The sequence below is a fragment of the Motacilla alba genome, chromosome 1, assembly GCF_015832195.1.
Source record: "Motacilla alba alba isolate MOTALB_02 chromosome 1, Motacilla_alba_V1.0_pri, whole genome shotgun sequence".
Lineage (NCBI taxonomy): Eukaryota > Metazoa > Chordata > Aves > Passeriformes > Motacillidae > Motacilla > Motacilla alba.
In genome coordinates, this window is record NC_052016.1 from 2,279,369 (window position 1) to 2,299,550 (window position 20,182).

General features: G+C 42.9%; 1 protein-coding gene across 1 annotated transcript in view; it reads right to left on the reverse strand.

Moving 5' to 3' along the window:
* BACE2 (beta-secretase 2) overlaps positions 1 to 20,182 on the reverse strand; it is a 53,209-nt gene that overhangs the window by 8,002 nt on the left and 25,025 nt on the right. The window contains exons 3-8 of the mRNA XM_038145868.1: positions 15,941 to 16,157; positions 14,520 to 14,648; positions 13,155 to 13,289; positions 10,238 to 10,339; positions 6,033 to 6,182; positions 4,641 to 4,809 (exon numbers count right to left, since the gene is read on the reverse strand). Coding sequence (XP_038001796.1) covers positions 4,641 to 4,809; positions 6,033 to 6,182; positions 10,238 to 10,339; positions 13,155 to 13,289; positions 14,520 to 14,648; positions 15,941 to 16,157 — 902 coding nt within the window. The remainder of the gene's footprint in view (positions 1 to 4,640; positions 4,810 to 6,032; positions 6,183 to 10,237; positions 10,340 to 13,154; positions 13,290 to 14,519; positions 14,649 to 15,940; positions 16,158 to 20,182) is intronic.

Sequence of the window (20,182 nt, forward strand, 5' to 3'; positions counted from 1 at the left end):
TCACAACTGCTGAAACCACATTTGAAGAGATTACCATAAACTACCCCCTTGGAAGGAAGAAGGGAGCCTGGATTTTGCAAAGGTGACCTTTAAGGTTCTTCAGTTTTTTTTAAAAAAATGCAGAATTGGTTGGTTGCTTTATCTGCATAGATTTTGGCTGTCATTTAGTGCCTGGCCTCGTAAGACCTTGTGTTATTTTAAGATTTAAGGTTATTATTTTAAGATTTAGGTTTTGTTAGGCATAATTCAATTCAATTGTGGGCTGGTGTTGAAAGGGGCGATCCTGCACCCTCACTCCTGTCCCTCACAGCCCCCTTTGTGTTGGTGGAGGGAATGGGAGGCTGCAACTCACAGATCAGATGGGAGACCAACCTTCACAACAAAAAAAAAATGCCCAAACAAGGCATTTTCTGAGGAACCACTCGTCTGAACCAACCCTTTCTCCACCCCTACGTGTGGGAAGACTCCTTGAGCAGGAATAGGCTGTGAGAGCCAACTGGGGGCACCTGAGGCTGCACCCACGAGGACCCTGGCACTGGTGAATAACCAAACACCCACTCCCCAAACTCATTAAATGGTAAAATTCTGCCCAGAAGGTCCGTGGAAGAAACCCTTTCTGTCCAGAGCCCCAGGATTGCACTTTGCAATTATTTCTTACGGAATTATTTCTTCTGGACGTCTCAGCCCCTCACACCATTGGTTTGTTTCTATGAAATTCTGCAGCAACACCAAGCTCAACCACATTTAACAGCAATTTCAAATGCAAGGCCTAAATATCATTACTTACTTGTATTTTGAAGAAGTTGGGGGAAAGAAAAAGCAGTACAATTTTCCACCTTGGAAATAACTAGTCTCTAATTACTCATTATTTGGCTCCAGCACAATAATTACTCCTATTAAAGAAGACAACACAAAACTGTTGCCATAGTGGCTGACATTTTAAATTGCATTTTGAGAGTGTTTGATAGCAGCACAGCCTCTGCTTTCTTCCCTCCAAAAGGGAAAAAAAGTTTTCCCTCACACTCTTCCACCCCCAGGGAAATTGAGAGGAAATTTGCCTAAATTGTTCAAAGAAGCCCTTAACATAAACCAACAGTCACACACACACTCAGCACATTACACATTAACTGAATTAGAGGATTTTGATGTATTATTATTTTAGAATATCTGCTGGTACCTAACTACAGTACTTGTATAACCTTGAGTAAATGAAATTTTCTTCATTGTTGATGATTACAGGAAAAAAACAAAGTTGCCTCTGGAAAAAATGCTATTTTCTAACATTTGTGTAGAACTCAACACATGCTAGCTCACCCACTTGGGCGGTTGCAAAAGCAGTAAACCTGGAGTTAGATAAAATTAATCATAGAATTGTAAAGTACAGCTTGAAAGGGGCTCCTGGAAGTCACCTAGACCAGGATGCTACCCAGAACAGGACTGTCAGCATCAATAGATCAGTTCTGCTGCTGGTTTATCCAGCCAGGCCTTGTAAAACCCTGAGGATGGGGACCCTGTTTCAGTGCTGTCCCACCCACCTGGTGAAGAAAAAACTCCTCATGTCCAACATTCCTGAATGTCCCTGGTAGATGTTGCTCTTTGTTATGTAATTTCATTTTCATTTACCTTGCCTTGCATTCAGCTTAGGGCCTACCAAAACCCCAATTCTTTTCCCACAGAGCTATTTATTTTTTCCTGATTTTTTTTTTCCTTTGCTTGGAAAGGGACCTTAAAGATTATCTAGTTTAAACCCCCTGCCACGGGCAGGGAACTTTCCACTAGACCAGGTTGTTCAAAGCCCCATCCAGCCTGGCCTTGAACATTTCCAGGTTGCTTCACTAAAACCAACTCGCTGATCTGAACACCCTGTCTCAGAAAGGGACCTGATCCAAAAACCTGTCCTGGCCATCCTGCCAACACTAGGGTTATCAACAGGCAACTCAAAATTATTTGTCTGAATAAGTCTTAAAGGGTTTAATGTGATGAGGAGAAGGCAAACTTCCAGCTACAATGGAATAGTAGCTTCCTGCAACCATCTAACTTTCCTCATTCTTTGTACTTGCTGGAGAATGAAAATGGTATAATGTGGGAAAAGCCAGTTCTCATCCCTAGTCAAGTCTGAAAAGTAACCTGGAAGTTCAACAAAATTAAGGTTTTTTAGTCCTGTTCCCTTAATTTTTGTGTTCATCATGTACAGCTCTAACACCTTACAAAATCAATTTGATTTAATTTAATTTAAAGTTCACACAAAGAAAGCAAAAGTCATTGCAAAGCCACACTGAACGGTCTTCAACATTCCTCTGTTTCTGAAGATTGGAGCCACCAGTAATTCAGTTTAATTTATGCCCACGAGCTGCCTAGAAGGCTCCAAATAAATGCCATTAACACAGTTGCTATGGAGGGCAGGGCTGGCCTCCAGGGGAAGCTCCATCCCTCATCCTGCACTCGCAGCCGTGGCTCTCTCATCCAAGTGCTGTTAAATATGGAAACCACAAGCTGTGAAGGAGTGAAACCCAGCAAAAGTGGCACAATCCAGCAAAAATGTCATCTGCCTCGTGTGAGTGGAATCTGGCAGCTCTGTGCATCTGGTCTCAGCTGATTCCTCAGGAAGCCGAGTTCCCGTGATGCTGGTGAGACGTGTGCAGGAAATGTGGACAAGGAGACCAGGAGGAAATGGCTTGGAGCACCAGCTGGGTGTAATCACATGTCCAAGCTCATGGAAATTCCAGTGGCAGCTCTGTTCAGCAAGCTCAGTTCTTCCTCTGTGGCAGAACTACTCGAAGTGGTCAAACTGAGCTTGCAGGGAGCAATACGAACACCAAGGTGTTGTTATAGTGGTTCTCAGGTTATTCTTCTCACCAGAGAAGGGCTGGCAAAGCAGTTCCAATGCACAGCAGCTGCCTGGTGTCCCCTGCGGACCACACGTGGTCCATGGGTTCTGTCAGATGCCCCTTCCTCCCCCCACTGATGGCTGCAGGGGCAGGAGGCAGCTCCACGCTTGCTCCAGCTGCAGTTAGGAGGCACCAGGAAGAATGAAAGGCAGGGAAACCTGGCCTGAAGTATTTGTCCAGTTGCACTCTCCTGCCAGATGCATTCAAAACGTGTCTTTCATCACTGCCTGGCACCTCACAGAAGTGTCCATAAAGCAACTCATATCAATAGCCAGATTTTCTCTGGGAGCGAGCTCAAAGCCAACAAGTCTGAGCTTGATAACAATAGAGAGATTAAAAAAAAAAAAGCTTTAAAACTATCCTAAAGCTACAGCTCAGCCAGCCATCTGTTTTTCTCTCTATGATTGCATTAAGCACTCCAGTCCTAACTACCTTTACCTTCTCTAAGACCTTAGAGAAGAACTTTAAGGTCTCTAAGACCTTAAAGAAGCACTGGCAGTTCCAGTCCTTTTCTCATGCAAACCTCAGGTGAGACAACGTTTTTCAGGGCACAGACCATTCCTGTTTGGGACAGTGTTACCATGATATTTTTGAGAAAATCCTTTGCTGGGATTTTTTCTCCTGAGAAGCTGAGGAGCCTCAGGAAAGAAATGTAATCAATAATTATCTGCTGCTGTGGAATGCAACAGGTTTTTGATTGGTCCATGTGAGGTGTTTCTAATTAATAACCCATCAAAGATCCAGCTGGGCCGACTCTGGAAGAGTCACAAGATTTTATTATCATTCCTTGCTTTTCCTTTCCAGCCTTCTGATGAATCCTTTCTTCTATTCTTTTAGTATAGTTTTAATATAGCATTTTTAATATAATATATATCATAATATAATAAATCAACCTTCTGAAACATAGAGTCAAAGTCCTCATCTCTTCCATCCTGGGACCCCTCAAACACAGTCACAGGACAGAGATCTGAATATGGGGTGCATATCCTTCCCCTGCTCTCCCACTTGGAGGTTCTTGTGATGTCAAAGCAATGTCTGAACAAGAAAGGGAGGAAAGCCCAAAACTCTTGGGTTTTAGCTACCCTTGGTGAGAAAAGAGAAATCATGAAAGTTAACCAGCACAGTAAAAACAGCCAGAAATGATGAGCTTCCTCACATCTCCTCAGCAGCTGGTTAATAAATTAATGGCTTTCAGCTTGCAATGAGAAAAGTAAATGTTTAGAATTAGCACAAACACTACGAGTCTTAATGTGAGTCCCATTTTCACCTCAGCTCTTTCTCTGCCAATTTCTGAGGGGCCGAACAGGCTCAATTTACATTAGGAGAAAAGTGTGAGTGAGGCACTTCGCTGCACACTTCAAGAGTTGGTTGAAGAATCCATTTTTGCACAGCTCAGAGCAGGAACCAGCCCAAAATGAAGCTGCATTAAAGCCACGGACTCATCTGATGTGACTGCTGGGGAAGCTGCACGCACAGACAGATGTCCCTGAAAGATCATCTCTGTGAGAGGGAAGAGCCCAGCACAGACACCCAGAGCTGAGACTGATTCACTTCATGCCAAAAGATGTCGCAATACAGTTTTGGTTTCCTTTTCTTGCTTTTTTCTTCCCTTGAAATGTGAATAACTTGGAATTTCTCTAAAACACGCCCTTCACGCTGCAGGAGCACCCACGCTCTCTGCCAGCAGAGGAGTGGCAAAGGTGTTTCTCTGAGTTTTCTCGCTCCCCAAATCCTGAGAAATTTTCCTCTTACCTGCACAGGGGCTCACTGCAAAGCCCACTCTCCTCTGGGCTCTGTCAAAGATGACATAAAACCCTTCCATGACTGTAGCACCAATGACCAGAGCGTTGGTGGAGGAGGAGATGCCGAATCGGTAGCACTGCAAATTATCTCCTATCACGAGGATGGGTTGGATGTAAAGCTGTTAAAAAGAAAATTAAAAAAAAAAAATTAAAAAAGAGAAATTGGAAGCCAGAATGTAAAAAGCAACACCTCACAGCAGGCAGGAGTTCAGACTTTCTCATTTTTATAGTTCAGGCACGCAAATTCCACTGGAAAGGGAGAATGGATGGGGGCAAGCAGATTTCTGTACATGATTTAAAACTGGTCAAAGCTAACAGGCAGGTAAAGAGGTAAAGCTTGAGGATTCTAAAATGAGTTTGAACACAGTCAGCCACTACATGCAGGTCAGCAGCAAATTCTCGAGATTCTCACTTTTTACCATATTTTCCATAAGGGAAGGATGGCTGAGGCAGAGCCTGGGAGATGAACTCCAATTAGAGAAGAATTAATTATTAAAAGAATTATTAGGATGGAGTTGATTCAGAGAGCATTCAGTGTCAGCTTCAAGGTTCCAGATTTCATAAATTCAAGTCACATTTCACCCCCTGTCTCCTCGGGGAAGATGAATGATTGCCAAGCTACATGATCAATACAGAAAAAGCTTATCATAAGGCTTTACTATATTTCAAGTTAAAATGTACTTAATAGGTTCATTCTTTCCTTTGCTCCTGCCTGTCCCTTGAGGTAAAAGAATGTATTAGTAATGTTGGACAATACCAGCCTGTACTGCAACTTACACTGGGAGGAGAAGCCAGAGAAGAAAAACAAAAGTGGTACATTGTATTCTAAATATAGTGGAATGGATGGAATATTAAAAAAAGATAAACCAGAAACTGGTGAAGAGCACAAAGGGTCATTGCCAAGATTTTCATATTCAGAAGAAGTGCTCCAACTCAAAATGCCACGAGAAACAAATCAATTCCCTTTCCCAAACGAGAAGATCAAAACGAGCAGAGACATTCTGTATTGACATCTGATGTGGCCAAAGCTCATGAAAACAAAACAGAAACTTGCCTGTTTTTCCTGACAAATTGAAAAAAAAAAAGGATTCCCAACTAGATGAGCTGCACTGAGAGAGAAATTGTGCTTTGTCCCTTTCTTTTTTGATTTTAGGTTTGACAAGTTTGTTATTCTCCCTATTTAAAAATTGATTTTTAAAATTTGATTAAAAAAGGTTTCCCTTGCATGCAATAAGCCAGTTCCCTTATTACTGCTAAAAAATAGCTCCTATTTTTTTTAAGAGCATGTGCTCTATAATAGTAAAAATAAATGTACAGATGAATAAACAAAGAAGGTTGAGACCTGTGGTAGGATAGAGATCCGAAACGACCTACTGGAGTTTTCATCCCTCAGGTAAATGGAGAGTTTGGGAAATAAGGACCAGGGTTTTTCAGTTCTATCCCAGCATGCAAGCTGTGTACCAGTCCAGAATTCAGAAGAGAATTCTTGTATCTGTAAAAAAAAAAAAAACCCAAACAAACAAAATTATCCTTAGAGATTACAGCCCTTTGGATAGATTTTTGTGAATGATCACTGCCACCGTTTGATAGTTCTTTCATTTCCATGGAGAAATTCATTCAAAGGACAGAAATCTGAGCTGCTTCTTTAAGGACCAAGGCAAAAACCCAAACCAACACCCACACTGAGGTGTGTCATGCCCCATCATGACCTGGAGAAGGGGGAAGAGGCAAAAGCAAGTTTAGCTCTCCCTTCCCTCCCCATTTTTGTCCCGTTATTTCCTCCACTGCAGAGAACACGTGGCTCCCCTGAGCAATCACTTCCACAGTGGGATTTTTCTGCCTCCCTCCCTCCTCTCTGACCAAACACCGTAGGTTTTGCACTTCACGTTTTACAAAAAAAGCACAAACCAAAACACAAAGCACGTGAATGTATCATGAGATAATGAGGTCACCTCCCTTCCTCATGCACCTACAGCTCCTTACTCAGCTTCAGAGTTTTGAAGCCAAGGGCTAAGCCAAAAATCTCCTGGCATCTGAGGGAACCCAGGTCTGCTGTAATGGGAAGAAACACACCCTCTGTCTCTTTTAAAGCCCTTGTCACTGCCTACCTGCTTTTGGAAATAAAACTGATTAACAGTATTTTGTAACATATCCATGGAACTAACAAAACAAAAAGCCAACCCCTGCAGAGCTTGTTTGGCTAAGACAAACATCTTGCTCAATGTTCCTGCTCCCTGAAGCTGACCTGCTGCCAGATCTCAGCAAAACCCTTCCTCATTTTACTGCATTTCTTTGGCTGGTTCTTGTTCCCCCACAAAGCAGCACAAGGGAGGAGCTTGAGCTGAGGCTGCACAGCCAAAAGTTCCCATCTGGGCGAAGGAATAAGATGGAATCCAGCCTCTGCACTCCCCCCATTTGAACTTATCTGCGATATGGATTATTTTTAAGCATCAGCTCATTCATTAAAATGTGACATTTTGCAGGTGACAGGCACTCACCCGTTGCCACACCTGCCAGTGAAGTGGTTGTTAGGGCTGCACAGAGGCTTCTTCCCATTTCCAGGTGCTCTGCTCTGCTCTTGGCCCTCACCAAGCACAGACTGATGTGAACAAGGAGATTCCCACCATGAACAGGCCTTTTACCCTGAACTCTCAGCTCCTGCTGAAGTGCATCCCTTGGCACGGGGCAGAACACTCTTCCCTCACAGCTGAGTCCCAGGCCAAACCTGCTGAGAAATACAGTTCTCCCCTCTTCCCACTTGGTCTTGAAAAGCAGATCTGAGAAAAACTGCAAGGTACCACCCAGCCAGGTCAGGCCAAGCCTATGAAGTGCTCTGTTTTAAGTGCCTGCTTTAATTTCCCAGAAAGATTGCTTAATGCACTGCATTTCTTTCCCTTCCTTCTGCACGCTGCAGCAATGCATGTGGGAGATTTGAGTGCGTGACCCCCAAAAGGCTACTAAAAGAAAGGTTTTAGGATTATCTGAGCTTTCCTTTGTTCAACTTTTTAACTGAACATTGTATTCCTGCTGTCCTGACTTCATCTCAGTGAGGTGTAGTAGGTGCCCCCCCCCCCCCCGGCTCATTTCTGCCCCTCTGCCAAAATCACCACCCTTCAACACCATCATAGCATCTGCTCCCTGAAAGCCTTCAGTCCAAATAATTTAAGTTAAAAAAAAAACACCTGCACCACTAAAGAGCACGGAGCTCACAGCCTTGTTTTTGAACTGAGCCGAACGAAGAAATGTGTCACACACTGTTATCCCAGTTTGTCTGAGGAGGAAATAACAACTGGCTGGGGTGCTCATAACAAGCTATGAGGAGCAGGAACTTGTTAACCTGGCTCACCTGTGGTCAGAAAAGTGTGTCTGACTACAGCAGATGATTTTTTTTTTCCAGTGGTACATCTCCAGAAGCACAGAGCTGCAGTACAATTGCTGAAAATACCCACTTTCCTGCCATTGCTCCTACACAGCTGGAATCCCATCCCTGCACCCTGTAACTACTTTCTTATTTAGCAGACTATCTCCCTTTGTTTAGAGCTGTCAAAGTAAATTCTGGGCTGTGTGGAGGGAAAGGGGTAGAGCAGGAAGGTCCTAGAGATTAAAAAGAACTCAGAAAAAAAAAAAAGCTACTTTATGCATTTTTAATAGGAACAGAAAATAAAAATTAAGCAGAGTGAATGGTTCCCCTCTAATACCTTATTGATCTACCCACTGTTTCCTTGTTGGGTGGAAGGCCCCAGTTCAAATGTCCTGCCCAGCATCAGAGGGGAGTGTGGATCACTGACTGTGGGAACCCAGAACATCCCTCTGGGTGCCCTGGATGGCCAGAGCTGCTGGCAGGGGGCTCTGAGACCCTGGCATGCAGCCAAAGACACACGTGGGGTGTTGATCTTAGCCCGTGGAGCAAATTACCAACTCTGTATGAAGAATTACAAGCCACACACACAAGTTTAGGTGTTGTAGTAGAAGTAGTCACAAAGTGAAAGGATTTTCAGTGCTGTCCAGGGGTGTTTTAAGCCTTGTACGCAGGGGTCCAAGTTTTGTACACGGGGGTCAGGAGTTCTAAGATGGAGGGACTTGGGTGTGCCCTGTCCTCCTTCTTTCTCCTTCCCAGCCTCCATGTCTTTGGTGATGTTGGCACTCACAGATTGGTTTAGAGTAGAAAGTCACCATTCAATATAGATAGTAGGCATTGGGGGAAAAGTATAAACATGTAACACGTAATGTGTGATATAAAAGATGGCACCAGCCCCCTGGGAGGGCAGTGTGCCTTTGTCTGAGCTGCTGAACGGGCCACAGCAGCTCAGGAGAAGAATCTTTTAGATAACCAACAATAAACTGCCTTGAGAACAGACAACAGAGGACTGCTGAGTCTTTCTTTGAAGGCACGGGTTGGAGGAGAGACTTTTCCATCTTTCAGGGTCACCCCAATCCGGGGCTGGAAACCCCACAACTGACCACTCCCCAGGAGGATTCCTCATCCACAGGGTGACATTACAAGAGCTCCTGGGCTGGCTTCTTTCGATCCTCTCCCCATGGACTGGAATTGTTCCAGCCAACACTTCAGTGCTGTGCAAAGAGAAGAACTCGTAACTGGTACATTTATTTCAGATACTGGACATCTGCAGGCAGGGAAGGACACTTCATGCCAAATCTCTGCTCTCCATCAAGCAGGAAAAAAGGATTTCAGTCTTGAATTATCAGCACACAGGCAAACACTGTCTTTGGGGCAGCTGCTTTACTGTGTTTCCTGTGATTTGCATCAACAACCACTGGCTGATTGTGAGTCCATGACAAAAATATTGAGTTTGTTCACACTGAAATAGCTGGTGTTTATTCTTCCTCTTTTACCTTCTGGGTGCTGTTCCTTGTATTGAACAAAAATTTATGAATAGTTTTTATTAAACAGAAAATGCTGCTTCAGCCACTCTGCACACTGAGAACTCCACCATCCCCGTGCCCTACTTCTAAAGCCCACTCTGTTTCCAAAGAAAGATGCTTTTGAACATAAATAATTCAATAATGAAGGTCAAAAGCAGCTTTATTGATATGAATAATCCTAATGAATGGCATTTATTCTAGACAGCACTAAGAATTATACTTGGAAAGGAACTGCTTGCAGCAGCAGGTTCTCCTACTTTACAAACACTCTGTTTTGAATGAAAAGACTGATTTTTGCACCCTTAATACTTCGAGTCAGAGCAACAGGGATTATGACCATGTTTCTGAAATGCTTAGAATAAAACACACCATCTCTGCCCTATTTCTGATGCATTTCCACACTCACACTTCTTGTCTGCACTTGTGTCCCCATCCCTTTTCCCTTCTCCCTTGTTTGTTTTTCACCTCTCCCTTTCCACCAAAGGCCATCAGTCATTTCCCCCTCATTAACAGGGCTAGACCAGGGAAGGTTCTGCTCCCCTCAGGTGTCAAACCCATGACTTGCAAGGCAGGCAGCACAGACGACGCCCCTTTCAAACCCCCTGTGATCCTTGAACAGGAATTTCACATTTTTTTTGAGCAGGTTTCGTGGCATTTTCTTACCAGGGATGTGCGAGCTATCGCCTGCACCACAGCACTGAAGACTTTCTCTGGCAGTCGAAGGAGAGTGGTCCCACTGTCTACTATGGCTTTATCAGCATTGTACTGGGGAGGGGAGAAAGAAAAGAGAGGAGTTGTTACGCTGCAGTCACTGTAATGCAGATCCCACTGTCTCCTGAGCAGAACAAAGCTGCTCCTTTTTGGCAGCTGCCTTCCCAGAACTGCATGTCATACTTGTCAGCAGCTCTCTCCAGCTGACAGCTTCAATTCCAGTGGAATCTGAGAGAAAAAAAACCCAAAAAAACCAAAAAAAAAGCAAGATGCTATCAGCCTAGACACAAGAGTGGGTTTATCTGCACCGGTCAGGAAATTACTGTGTCACCACAGCTGGTGCAAATGGTCACAGTGCTGTGAAAAAGTGAATTCTGGCCCCTCTCAGAGGGGGCAAAAGCACTTTAATATTCAGTAGAGAGGTGTTAAACACCCTGATGCAGCTTCCAAGCCCTGAATCAAGGTCTCTGCTAGCATGAGAACAGCTCTAGTTTAAACACAGCAGCCTGTTTTAATGACTGGCATATCTAATATAAGAATAACTGGGAAGAAAATTAGGCCTCATGACGTGTCTGTACTGGCTCAAGAGTACAAATGTCAAACTTTTATCCCTCGACTGCTGAAAACCCCTAAAACACACACACACACACAAGAAAAAAAAAAAAAAAACAAGTACAAAGAAATTTAAAGTTTGTCTTGCTGCCTTAAAATCTGCACAAAAAACCACCCATAGCAAACAGCTCTCATTACTTAAAGTTCAGCCCTAAAATTAAGAGATTTCAGCAAACTTCAGGTGCAGTCAATGAGGTATAAACTTTTAAAAGGGTAAATCTTTTTTTCATGAGCTCCTTAAAAACTATGATTAACTGGGGGGGGGGGGGGGGGGGGGAAGGCAAGTAGCTGTGGCAGCTATTTGCATTAACTACTTTTGCTGCCAGCTTAGGCAGCAGGATTAATATAACTGAGCTGTGACATGTTTATGGCATAATCGTAAGACACAGGGTGATATACAGCCTAAGCTACTTAGGAAGAGGTCAAACAGCGAGTGAATTTAAAATGCACTGGTTTGGATGTTATCAAGTCACACGGAGTCCCTTTAGGGCAGTGACAAAAATAAAACCCACCAAAAAAAAGTCAGAAAAAGTAACTCTTGACAGTTATTTCCACATTCTTTTGAAAGAGCTGCTATGGGGCTGCCATGCAGAGCTGAGAGAAAAGCAAACAGGAAATCATTTATTACACATTTGGAAATACTTCTGAGGAGTGGAAAGAAATGCCAAGGCCTTTTGGAGTCCATTTTAACATTTGTACCACAAAATACACAATCACTGGCATCCTGGAATGCCACCCTTGGGGGAAAAAAAAAAAAAAAAAGTAGTTAAAAGGGCTGAGCATTGATATAAACCTGAGCAGAAATCTGGGAGTAGTGGGATTGCTCACATGGGGACTGAGCACCTGGCTTTGCCTTCTTGGCTTTCCTGGTTAATATTTAGCAGTGCAAAGTGCACTTCTGGCAGCTCAGGATTCCTCCCAGCCCTGGCTGCCAGCTCAGGGCCACGGCTGGGCTGGAGCTCGGGACACATTCCCAGCATGGGAGCAAGGGGACAGCTTCTCCCTGGCAAGGAAAGGAGCAGTCCCTGGTGAAAGCTGTGAAAAAAAATGTTCCATTTCCTAGCAAACAGCAGAGAGGAGAGAGGGCACAGAGCTCCTCATCCTAGAGTGAATCATGCATCCTCTGCGAGCTCCCGACCAGCCCAGCTTCAATTGTCTGCTCCTGTTTTACTGCTCTTCCTCTGCATTTCTGTGGAATTTCTGTGGGAAGGTCTCCTTTGAGCCGGGAAGGCTTGATCCTTCTGTGCACCAGTGAGAGCAACCCCTGGCTCAGAAAAGAGCAACAATTACAGGAAACTTTCCTGACACACCACTGAATTTTTCAGTGAGTTGTTTTCTGGCATTATGTGTATTACACTGCTGAAGGGCTCCCCTTCAAAAAAACATGTTGACTGTTTTTTAAGGCAAGAAAGAAAAGCAAACATTTGTTTTAAAGGACCAGTGGTTTTGCTTTCCTAACAGCACAATAGAGAGAGGCATTTAAATAGACCTTGTTCTGCTTATTGAGTCGAGAGAGGCTGTGACTCATTTTAAATAATTGATATGGCAATATGATTTCAATATTTTGCATGGGAATATAATATTTATGCCCATGTAATACTGGAATCGTGAATTTCACTTAATTTATAGGAACTATAAAAACTTTCAACTTATCACATCCCATTGATCTCCAACTATGAGCATCAGAGTGGAATGAAATTAGGATGTCTAAAGAAATTTGGGCAGAGAAAATACAGAACTAAAATCCAAACATGAATACCAACAAGCAAGAGTAAGAAAGAGATAAAGCACACACATGCACATATATCCTCCACAAAAAAAAAAAAAAAAAAGAAATGCCTTTGGAATAAAAATTGCAACAGCACAGTCTCATTAGACTGATCTAGATACAGCAGAACATTATTCCTGATAGAAACAGAAAGCTTATCCATCAGGAATAATAACTGCCAACCACAAGAGAGCAAAAGTTGATTGTAAGAACATAAAATAAAAAAGCAAGCCTAGGATGAGAACTTCAGGAAGCAGCCCAGGGTGACCCCTGTCCTCTGCCATCATGAGTTGTGAGCTCAGACAGCTCTGAAGGGGTCAACCCAAAATCTCCCATTTCCTTTGTCTGACCAGAATTGCTTTAATTCAGTTCTCAGGAAAAGCAAAGCACATCTGCTTGCCAAGACAAAACTGACAACTGACCCATCAGGGTTTCTTTTCCTCAGCCAAACTTGCGTTTCACAGAGCCAGGAACAAGAAGGGCCAGTACCTCTCTGCAGTCCAGCTGGAGGTTCTGTCCCCCCACCTCCAGTTTGAGGATTTCCACCTGGTAGTACCACTCCTCCTTGATGGGTGTGTACCAGATATCCCCCGTGTACAGGCTGGGCTCGATTCCTCCCAGCACCTAAGGGAGAGGAGAAAAGAAGTCACTTCCCTGAAAATCCCACATGTTTAGTTCTGGGGCAAGCGCACACAAAAAGGGGGATGTTTAATTGTGATACTCAGGGGCATGGAAGTTTTAATTTAGCATCATTTGTTAGGATTTTACTGTCAAGTTCTCTGTCAATAATGGAGCAGTGTGAAACATCTAGACTTTAAACAGATTTGTGCTTCAAACAGAATTCCCATACTGGGCCAAATTATCAGCATTTTCACCTACAACCTCACACTGATTCTATCCTGAAAACTCCACTATTTTAATTTTTAAAACATCATCTTCAGTGGTTAAATCTAGGCTATGTAAAAAATGGGACAGAATAATAAACTTACACATGAATAATTTGCTTTATCAGATAAGAAAAGGCTTTAATACTGCCCAAAAAGATTTCGTTTTTTTCTTACACACATCCAAAATGGAATCCCATCCTGTCACTGCTATCAGTCTTAGCTTCCATCAAAACCTAGCCTGAGGATGGCTGGGAGCACTTGTGGACACTCTGACTCTCAACTAAACTTAAGAAAGTTCTCTCTTGGTCTTCAGTTATTAAAAACATTTACAATATGTGAATTCTCCTCAAAGTGTGTGTTTGTGATCAGCTCCAGTGCTGAGATGTTTATTTCAGCATCATTTGGGAGCAGTTATTCCATCTCCCAATTCCAGATCCACAGTGGGCCAATTCATGGCCCCACTAAAGATGATGGAAAGACTTCCCAGAGTAACAGCAAGCAGGAGATCTGCCCTACAGATTTTCCCTTTAATATGTTGTTTACAAAAAAAAAAAAAAAAAAGAAAAGACCCTTGATTCCTCTCCCCCTTTTCACATCACATAAAAAAATACTGTAGCATTTTGATGAGATTGAACAAGTTTATCAGCTGCATAAGGGACTACTCAGTTTGAGAAATATAGCAGAATCTGCCCTGAGGAAACACCACAACATTCATTTTTTTCTTTGTTAAAAGATGAAAAGTTTACTCCAACTTGAGAGAGGGAAAAAAAAAAAAGAATTGAGAATGAAAATAAATAACGCTCAAATTTTGCCAAAGGGCTTAGCTTTTCTTTAAAAAAACAGAAAACATATTTAAAATACGAAAATATCTTTAAACGCTAAATTTGGCAGAAGCAGGATAGTCAGAGAAAAGAGGGAGAGAGATGAACAAAGATACATTTTCCCTCTCCTACTGACAGATACCCACAAGACTACCTCCGTTGGTACCACTTCCAGAAACAGGGAGTCCAGCACCACACATCTGCAGGGAGAAAATGTTGGGGATCTTTGCCTGCCTCACGAGGGAATCAAAGAATGTCTCCACAGAACTGGAAGGCTTGAAGGTGTTGAAAAGCAAAACAAACAAACAAACAAACAAAAGAATTGCGGGGTTCATTAGAAAGTTTCATTAGAAAGTTTCTTTGCAGAAATCAGCAAATCATTCAAACAAGACCACTATTCATGAGTAAATTGAATTTCTGACAAGCAGCTGACGAAAGTTCTAGACATAATAAGCCATTAAAACCCCAATATCTGTCATTTTTCTGTTTCTGTTGTTTTAGAAATATTTTTACTCTTGACCACTGTCAGCGCTGCTGCCCCCAAATCCCTAAAACACAGGAGTAATTTTCAATTGCAGTTTCCAAACTCAAACACCAGTTTCAGGCAGAAACTCACTGATAATTTCTGTTTAGAAAAGGCTTTGTGTCATTAGAACACTCAAAGGTAACTTGCCTTTCACAGCTTCCCATAGTTTAAAAAGCAGAATTTTAAAGTCAAGATGTTCAGTTTTTCAACACTGTTGAATTCTAATGAACTTTGAGTTGAGTGGCTCAAATTTCCTCTCTTTTCTCTTAAAGAAACTTCATACCAAGCACGCTCTCTCCAGCTGGGTACTGGCCAGGCTCTTCCTGACACTGCAGGTCCTGTTTTCCTTTGCAGTCACTGGAGTGCTGCAACTTCCCTGTAATTCAGATTTGTGTGCACGGAGGTCAGAGGGGCCCAAGAGCTCTCACTACACAAAGCCCAGAGCAGCCTCAGAAGCCAACCACCCTGAAGTCCTTGGAAGAAGGGAAGAACAAATGCCCTGAGTACTCTGTTTGCCCAAAGCAGACTTTGAGAACAGCTTCTCTTCTCTTCTCTTCTCTTCTCTTCTCTTCTCTTCTCTAACAGTCCACGAAGTCAATAAAAACAACTCTCACACACCTCCAGAGTAAAGCAGACTCATCAGGCAGTGCTGAATCCTTTGTTCTGTCTGGGTAGAACTCACTTTGGGATGGGAAGGTTGAAAACTTGGACCAGTTTTGAGAAGTATCCTCAGAGCTCTAATGCCTCCCTCCACACACATCCCACAACCACACTCTGGTACTACAAACTCTGTAAAAGCTTATTCATTCCAGAGGAGCTAAAATCAGCATTTCCATCACCAGAAAAGCCAAAACCCTCACACGGGACTGTGGTACCACCACAACCCAATTTATTCTTTCTGGAACAAAGGCAGAAGATCTGTAGGAAGGAGCGGCTGGAAGGGTGGAGCCTAATGCTGACAGATCATCTGCTGGCTTTATTTTAACAGATTTCTATTTATTGTCCTTGTGAAAGACAATCAGGGGGGAAGGGATGGTTTACCTTGGCTAAGGCATCGTAGGCAAGACCCAGGATCCCGTGCCACTTAACCCCTGGCAGGAAGAAGTTCTCTGACTCCAGGATGGTGGCAATGTTGATGGTGTAGCTGCCATAGAGTCCTTTGGGCATGGTGATGACATCTGTGCCCAGCACTCCAGTCCAGCTGCCTTGGCTGTACTTCACTGTCACCTCAATCCCTTGAGATCTGTATGTGCTTGACCTTTAAAAGGAAAGGACACACTGATGCACGGGCTGTTCATTTACAGTGCAAGACAGCAGTGCAGACAATTTATTCCAACTCAACTTTGCCCAGAGAGGGGAAAAAAAAGGTAAATTAAGTATGCAAAGTATGTATTCATACTGCTCGTAAAATCAGGAAAAAGCAGAAATTAAAAAACCCCAAAAGTCAAAGCCCCATTTTTATCCAGAAGCCATCAATAACTCAGATCTTCACAATGTGTTTTTTTAAAAAATAAATAATCTAAGATATTATATCACATAGTGCAGTGTCCCTGACTCAGACTCGTCCATAGGAGCAACACTTTTTAACTGGGGCTGTATTAAAGAAGGAATGTATTAAATGGCACTAGAAAATGGGTAGCTGCTGAATTCAAATCTAAAATTGAAATGCGAAGCTAACTGAATAGCTGTAGACTAATACCTCATTAATATTGCTAAAAGATCAGTTTTGGGTAAATTGGAATATTATTGTGAGCACCAGCAGTAAGACAGAGGTTTCCTAAATCTGCAGTTTGACCTATCTGTGAGGAAGTAGAATTTGATATTATTAACAAAAGAGTCACTGACTTGGAGGAGGAAGGAACTAATTTTTTCTAGACCAGGGAAGCAAAGGCAAAGGAGCAGTTAAGTATGGCAAGAAGGAACTAACTTTACTTCCCAAGAAGTAACTAAATCCTGCTTAAAAGGCTTTAAAAAACAGTAAAAGCTTCAACAGATGTTTCATTTTAAAGACCTGTAATCCACAAGCATTGTTATCATGTCCCACCCACATCTCTACTGAAGAACTTCAAAAGTTCTAGATCCCTCACCATTTACTTTGGATCCTCTCCTTGGCACACAGCTTCCTCTTTTGGAGAGACGGATGACTACACTCAGTTCATCTCAAGAGACTCTCCACAGCTTTTTGGAAAGTAAATTAAGGGAGGGGGAAGCGTAAAATAAATTTATAACAGCATCTTTACATGTGTGTAGAACAATAGAAAGGGCAAGGGTTTATCAGGCGCAGACACTTGGATCAATCCAGCTTCAATCTAACAGCCACAGGACGTGGCTTCACAGGCCCTGTGCCTGAGCTCACCAGCATGAATTTGGGGGCATTTTCATTGTTATGAGGAACAACCTTCAGATGGCAACATGGACAAGTCCCATAATTCAAACGCTTTCTCCTGGGAACACTTTGGCCATATGGACCATGCGACTGACTCTTCCAAGGGAGGAGGCCAGGCTCTAAGCCTAAGCAGTTCTTGACACTCCTAAGACCTAACCCTTCAAGGGTTAACATCCAAGGCAGCAGAAATACCTGAGACAATATTTCAAAACGCAGGGGTTCCAGAGACACTGCTATTACCCGCATCTGATCACTTCCCCTGCTCCTGTGTGATTCTGCATTTGTGTGACACTAACACAAAGGAACATCTCTGCTCAGGCAGGGTCCTCAGAACACCTCTGCGACACTGGCAGGACATTTAATAAATCAAAATAGAGTCTGAATAATTAGCGGCATAAGGGAAACTGCGGGGGCAAGAAATGAAAGGGAGAATAATTTTCTTCATGGAGAAAAGCGTCCAGCTGAGCAGCAGAAGAGGAAACATCTGAAATCAGAGAGAAAATTGAGTGCTGGGAGAATAAAGTGAAGATACAAGATACAAGCAGTGCATGACTAGAACAGCAGCAGCACACAGCTCTTCTTCCAAGAGCAGGAGGAGCTGTGGACCAGGACACAGAAAGGCTGGATTCACTTTCCAGCACAGCTGCTGACCTTTCCTGCTTCCTCACCATTTGTGCCTCAGCTTCCCCACCTGTAGAAATGGATATGAAGACACTCATCTCGTTTGTAAGGTTCACAAATGTCATATTGAAGAGGAGACTTTATTACTTCCTTCAAGGAGCAAAATGAGTAACATGGGAAGGGATCTTGCAGTAAATTAGATTCTGTTCCACAAAACCATTTCCCCAACCTCTCGCAGGTAATCAGCCACAGGTTTTTTTCACCTTTCCACCTCACTGATCTAAAGGAAGAAAACTTCAGAGGTCAAAACTAGACACTAGTTGTAATTCATGGGCCGAGCGTTGTAAAACAAACACACAGCACAGAAAATTACAAACAAGCTGTTTTGGCTGTGATGAGAAAAGAAGAAATTCACCTCTTCCAGCAGGACAAAGTAGACAGAGGCAAGGAATAAGGGCTCCTAGATCATGGTCCTGTAGGGATCCTATTCCCTTGTCCACCTCCTTCCCATTCCTATCTTCTCTCCAAAGCAGCCACCAGAAACCTGGTGGATCAAATGGATCTCGAGCCCCAGCTGAGCAAACCAGCAATGGGGTAATTTTCTCTTGCAGTTAATCCTCATTACCAGCACACAGCACAGAACAAAACACAACCAAAATCTTATTTCTCATGTCACGATCCCTTTGCAGCAAGCTCAACGTGGCAACAACAAATCCACCATGTGCAGGAAGCCTTGCGTAACACTGACCTCACCAAAAAACTTCAAGACAAAGCAAAGGTGAAAATACAACAGAAATTATTGATTTCTAACCAAGAATTCCCATCTAATCTGCAGGGCTTCCACAAGGAGTTTATAATTCACCCCAAACCACAACCTGTACAGTGCACACAACTGTCCTGGCAGGATCAAAAGCAGCAAAACAAGCTGCTTTGTTTCTTTTGCTTGATGGTATAGAACTTATTGTATTAGCTCAATTTATTGCCTATATTTCTCTTACCTCCCTATCTCTTGGAAAGATCAACTCTTGAGCAGCTTGCTTTTGAAGCTTCAGATGGTGAGGCAGTAGTACTCTTTATTTATTTACTGAAATAAAACTGAATACTGTTCCTGAATACTGAAAGCCCTGAGCACGCCAGATTTACATACTGCTGCAGAGCCATCACTGATCACTTGGGCTCAAGTGTAAAAATCCCTTTATATGTCTGTTTAAGTAGCTCTTTTATCATAAGTAGAGTACTCAACAAAACTACTTGTTATTTTCAACAGCACGAGAAACAAACACCGTGATTTCTTTTCAGTTCAGGACAAATCAGGTAATTTTGCAAAACCTTATACATTGCGGTGACTTATAGAGCGTGATTATCACAGCAAACTCAGAACTTTTTACAGCAAAGGTTTGTCAGAGCCACTCAAAAGCCCAGGTTGTAAAAGAGTGCACGGTAACAGCTTTACTTGCTGTGTAAAGCAAGAGACAGATAATTAAACAGCAGGATTATATCACATAGATTATGTGATCCACAACATAATTTAACAAGTTAGTTCTCAAATTGCTCCAGGAGGGCTCTTCCTGAAAAACACACTCTCTGGGTCCTTTGAAACAAAGATAATGCCTCTTCCATGCACGCCCCTCAATTTCAGTCAAAAAAAGAATCATGCATTCAATTTCTGATTTTGATCATCTGAATAAAATTAAACTAAGAGTGGCACCAGGAAATGGAGCCCCATCACTCTCTCCAACACAACATGAATATTCTAATGAGTACACATCTATAACTCATAAGCCATTAATTTAACAAATTACTAATCCTTCTTCCCTCTTGCCTTCAACTTGCAGTTTAAGACGTCGGAAGCACTCCATAACAATAAAAGGAAAAACTGCAGGAGTGATTACCAGATGAGAGGAAACCCCTTTATCTAATCTTAAGTGTTCCTCCTAGGAAGGAATCCAAGTGCCCACAGGTCCTTTTTCTCATTTACACGTGGGCAAAGGTCGCTCTCGGGTAATTTTACAGATGCAGCTGATGTGGTATCAATGCCCCTGTTTACCATCCCTGCAAAATCCTGACAACCAAGCGTGCTGGTTTGGGCTGGGGATGGAGTTAATTTTCTTCGCAGCAGCTAGCACAAGGCTGTGTTTTGGATTTGTGCTGGAAACAGAGTTGAAATATAGAGATGTTTTTGTTATTGCTGGGCAGCTCTTGCACAGAGCCGAGGTCTTTTCTCCCTCTCACCCCACCCCACCACTGCCAGGCTTGGTGGGCGTGAGAATTTGGGA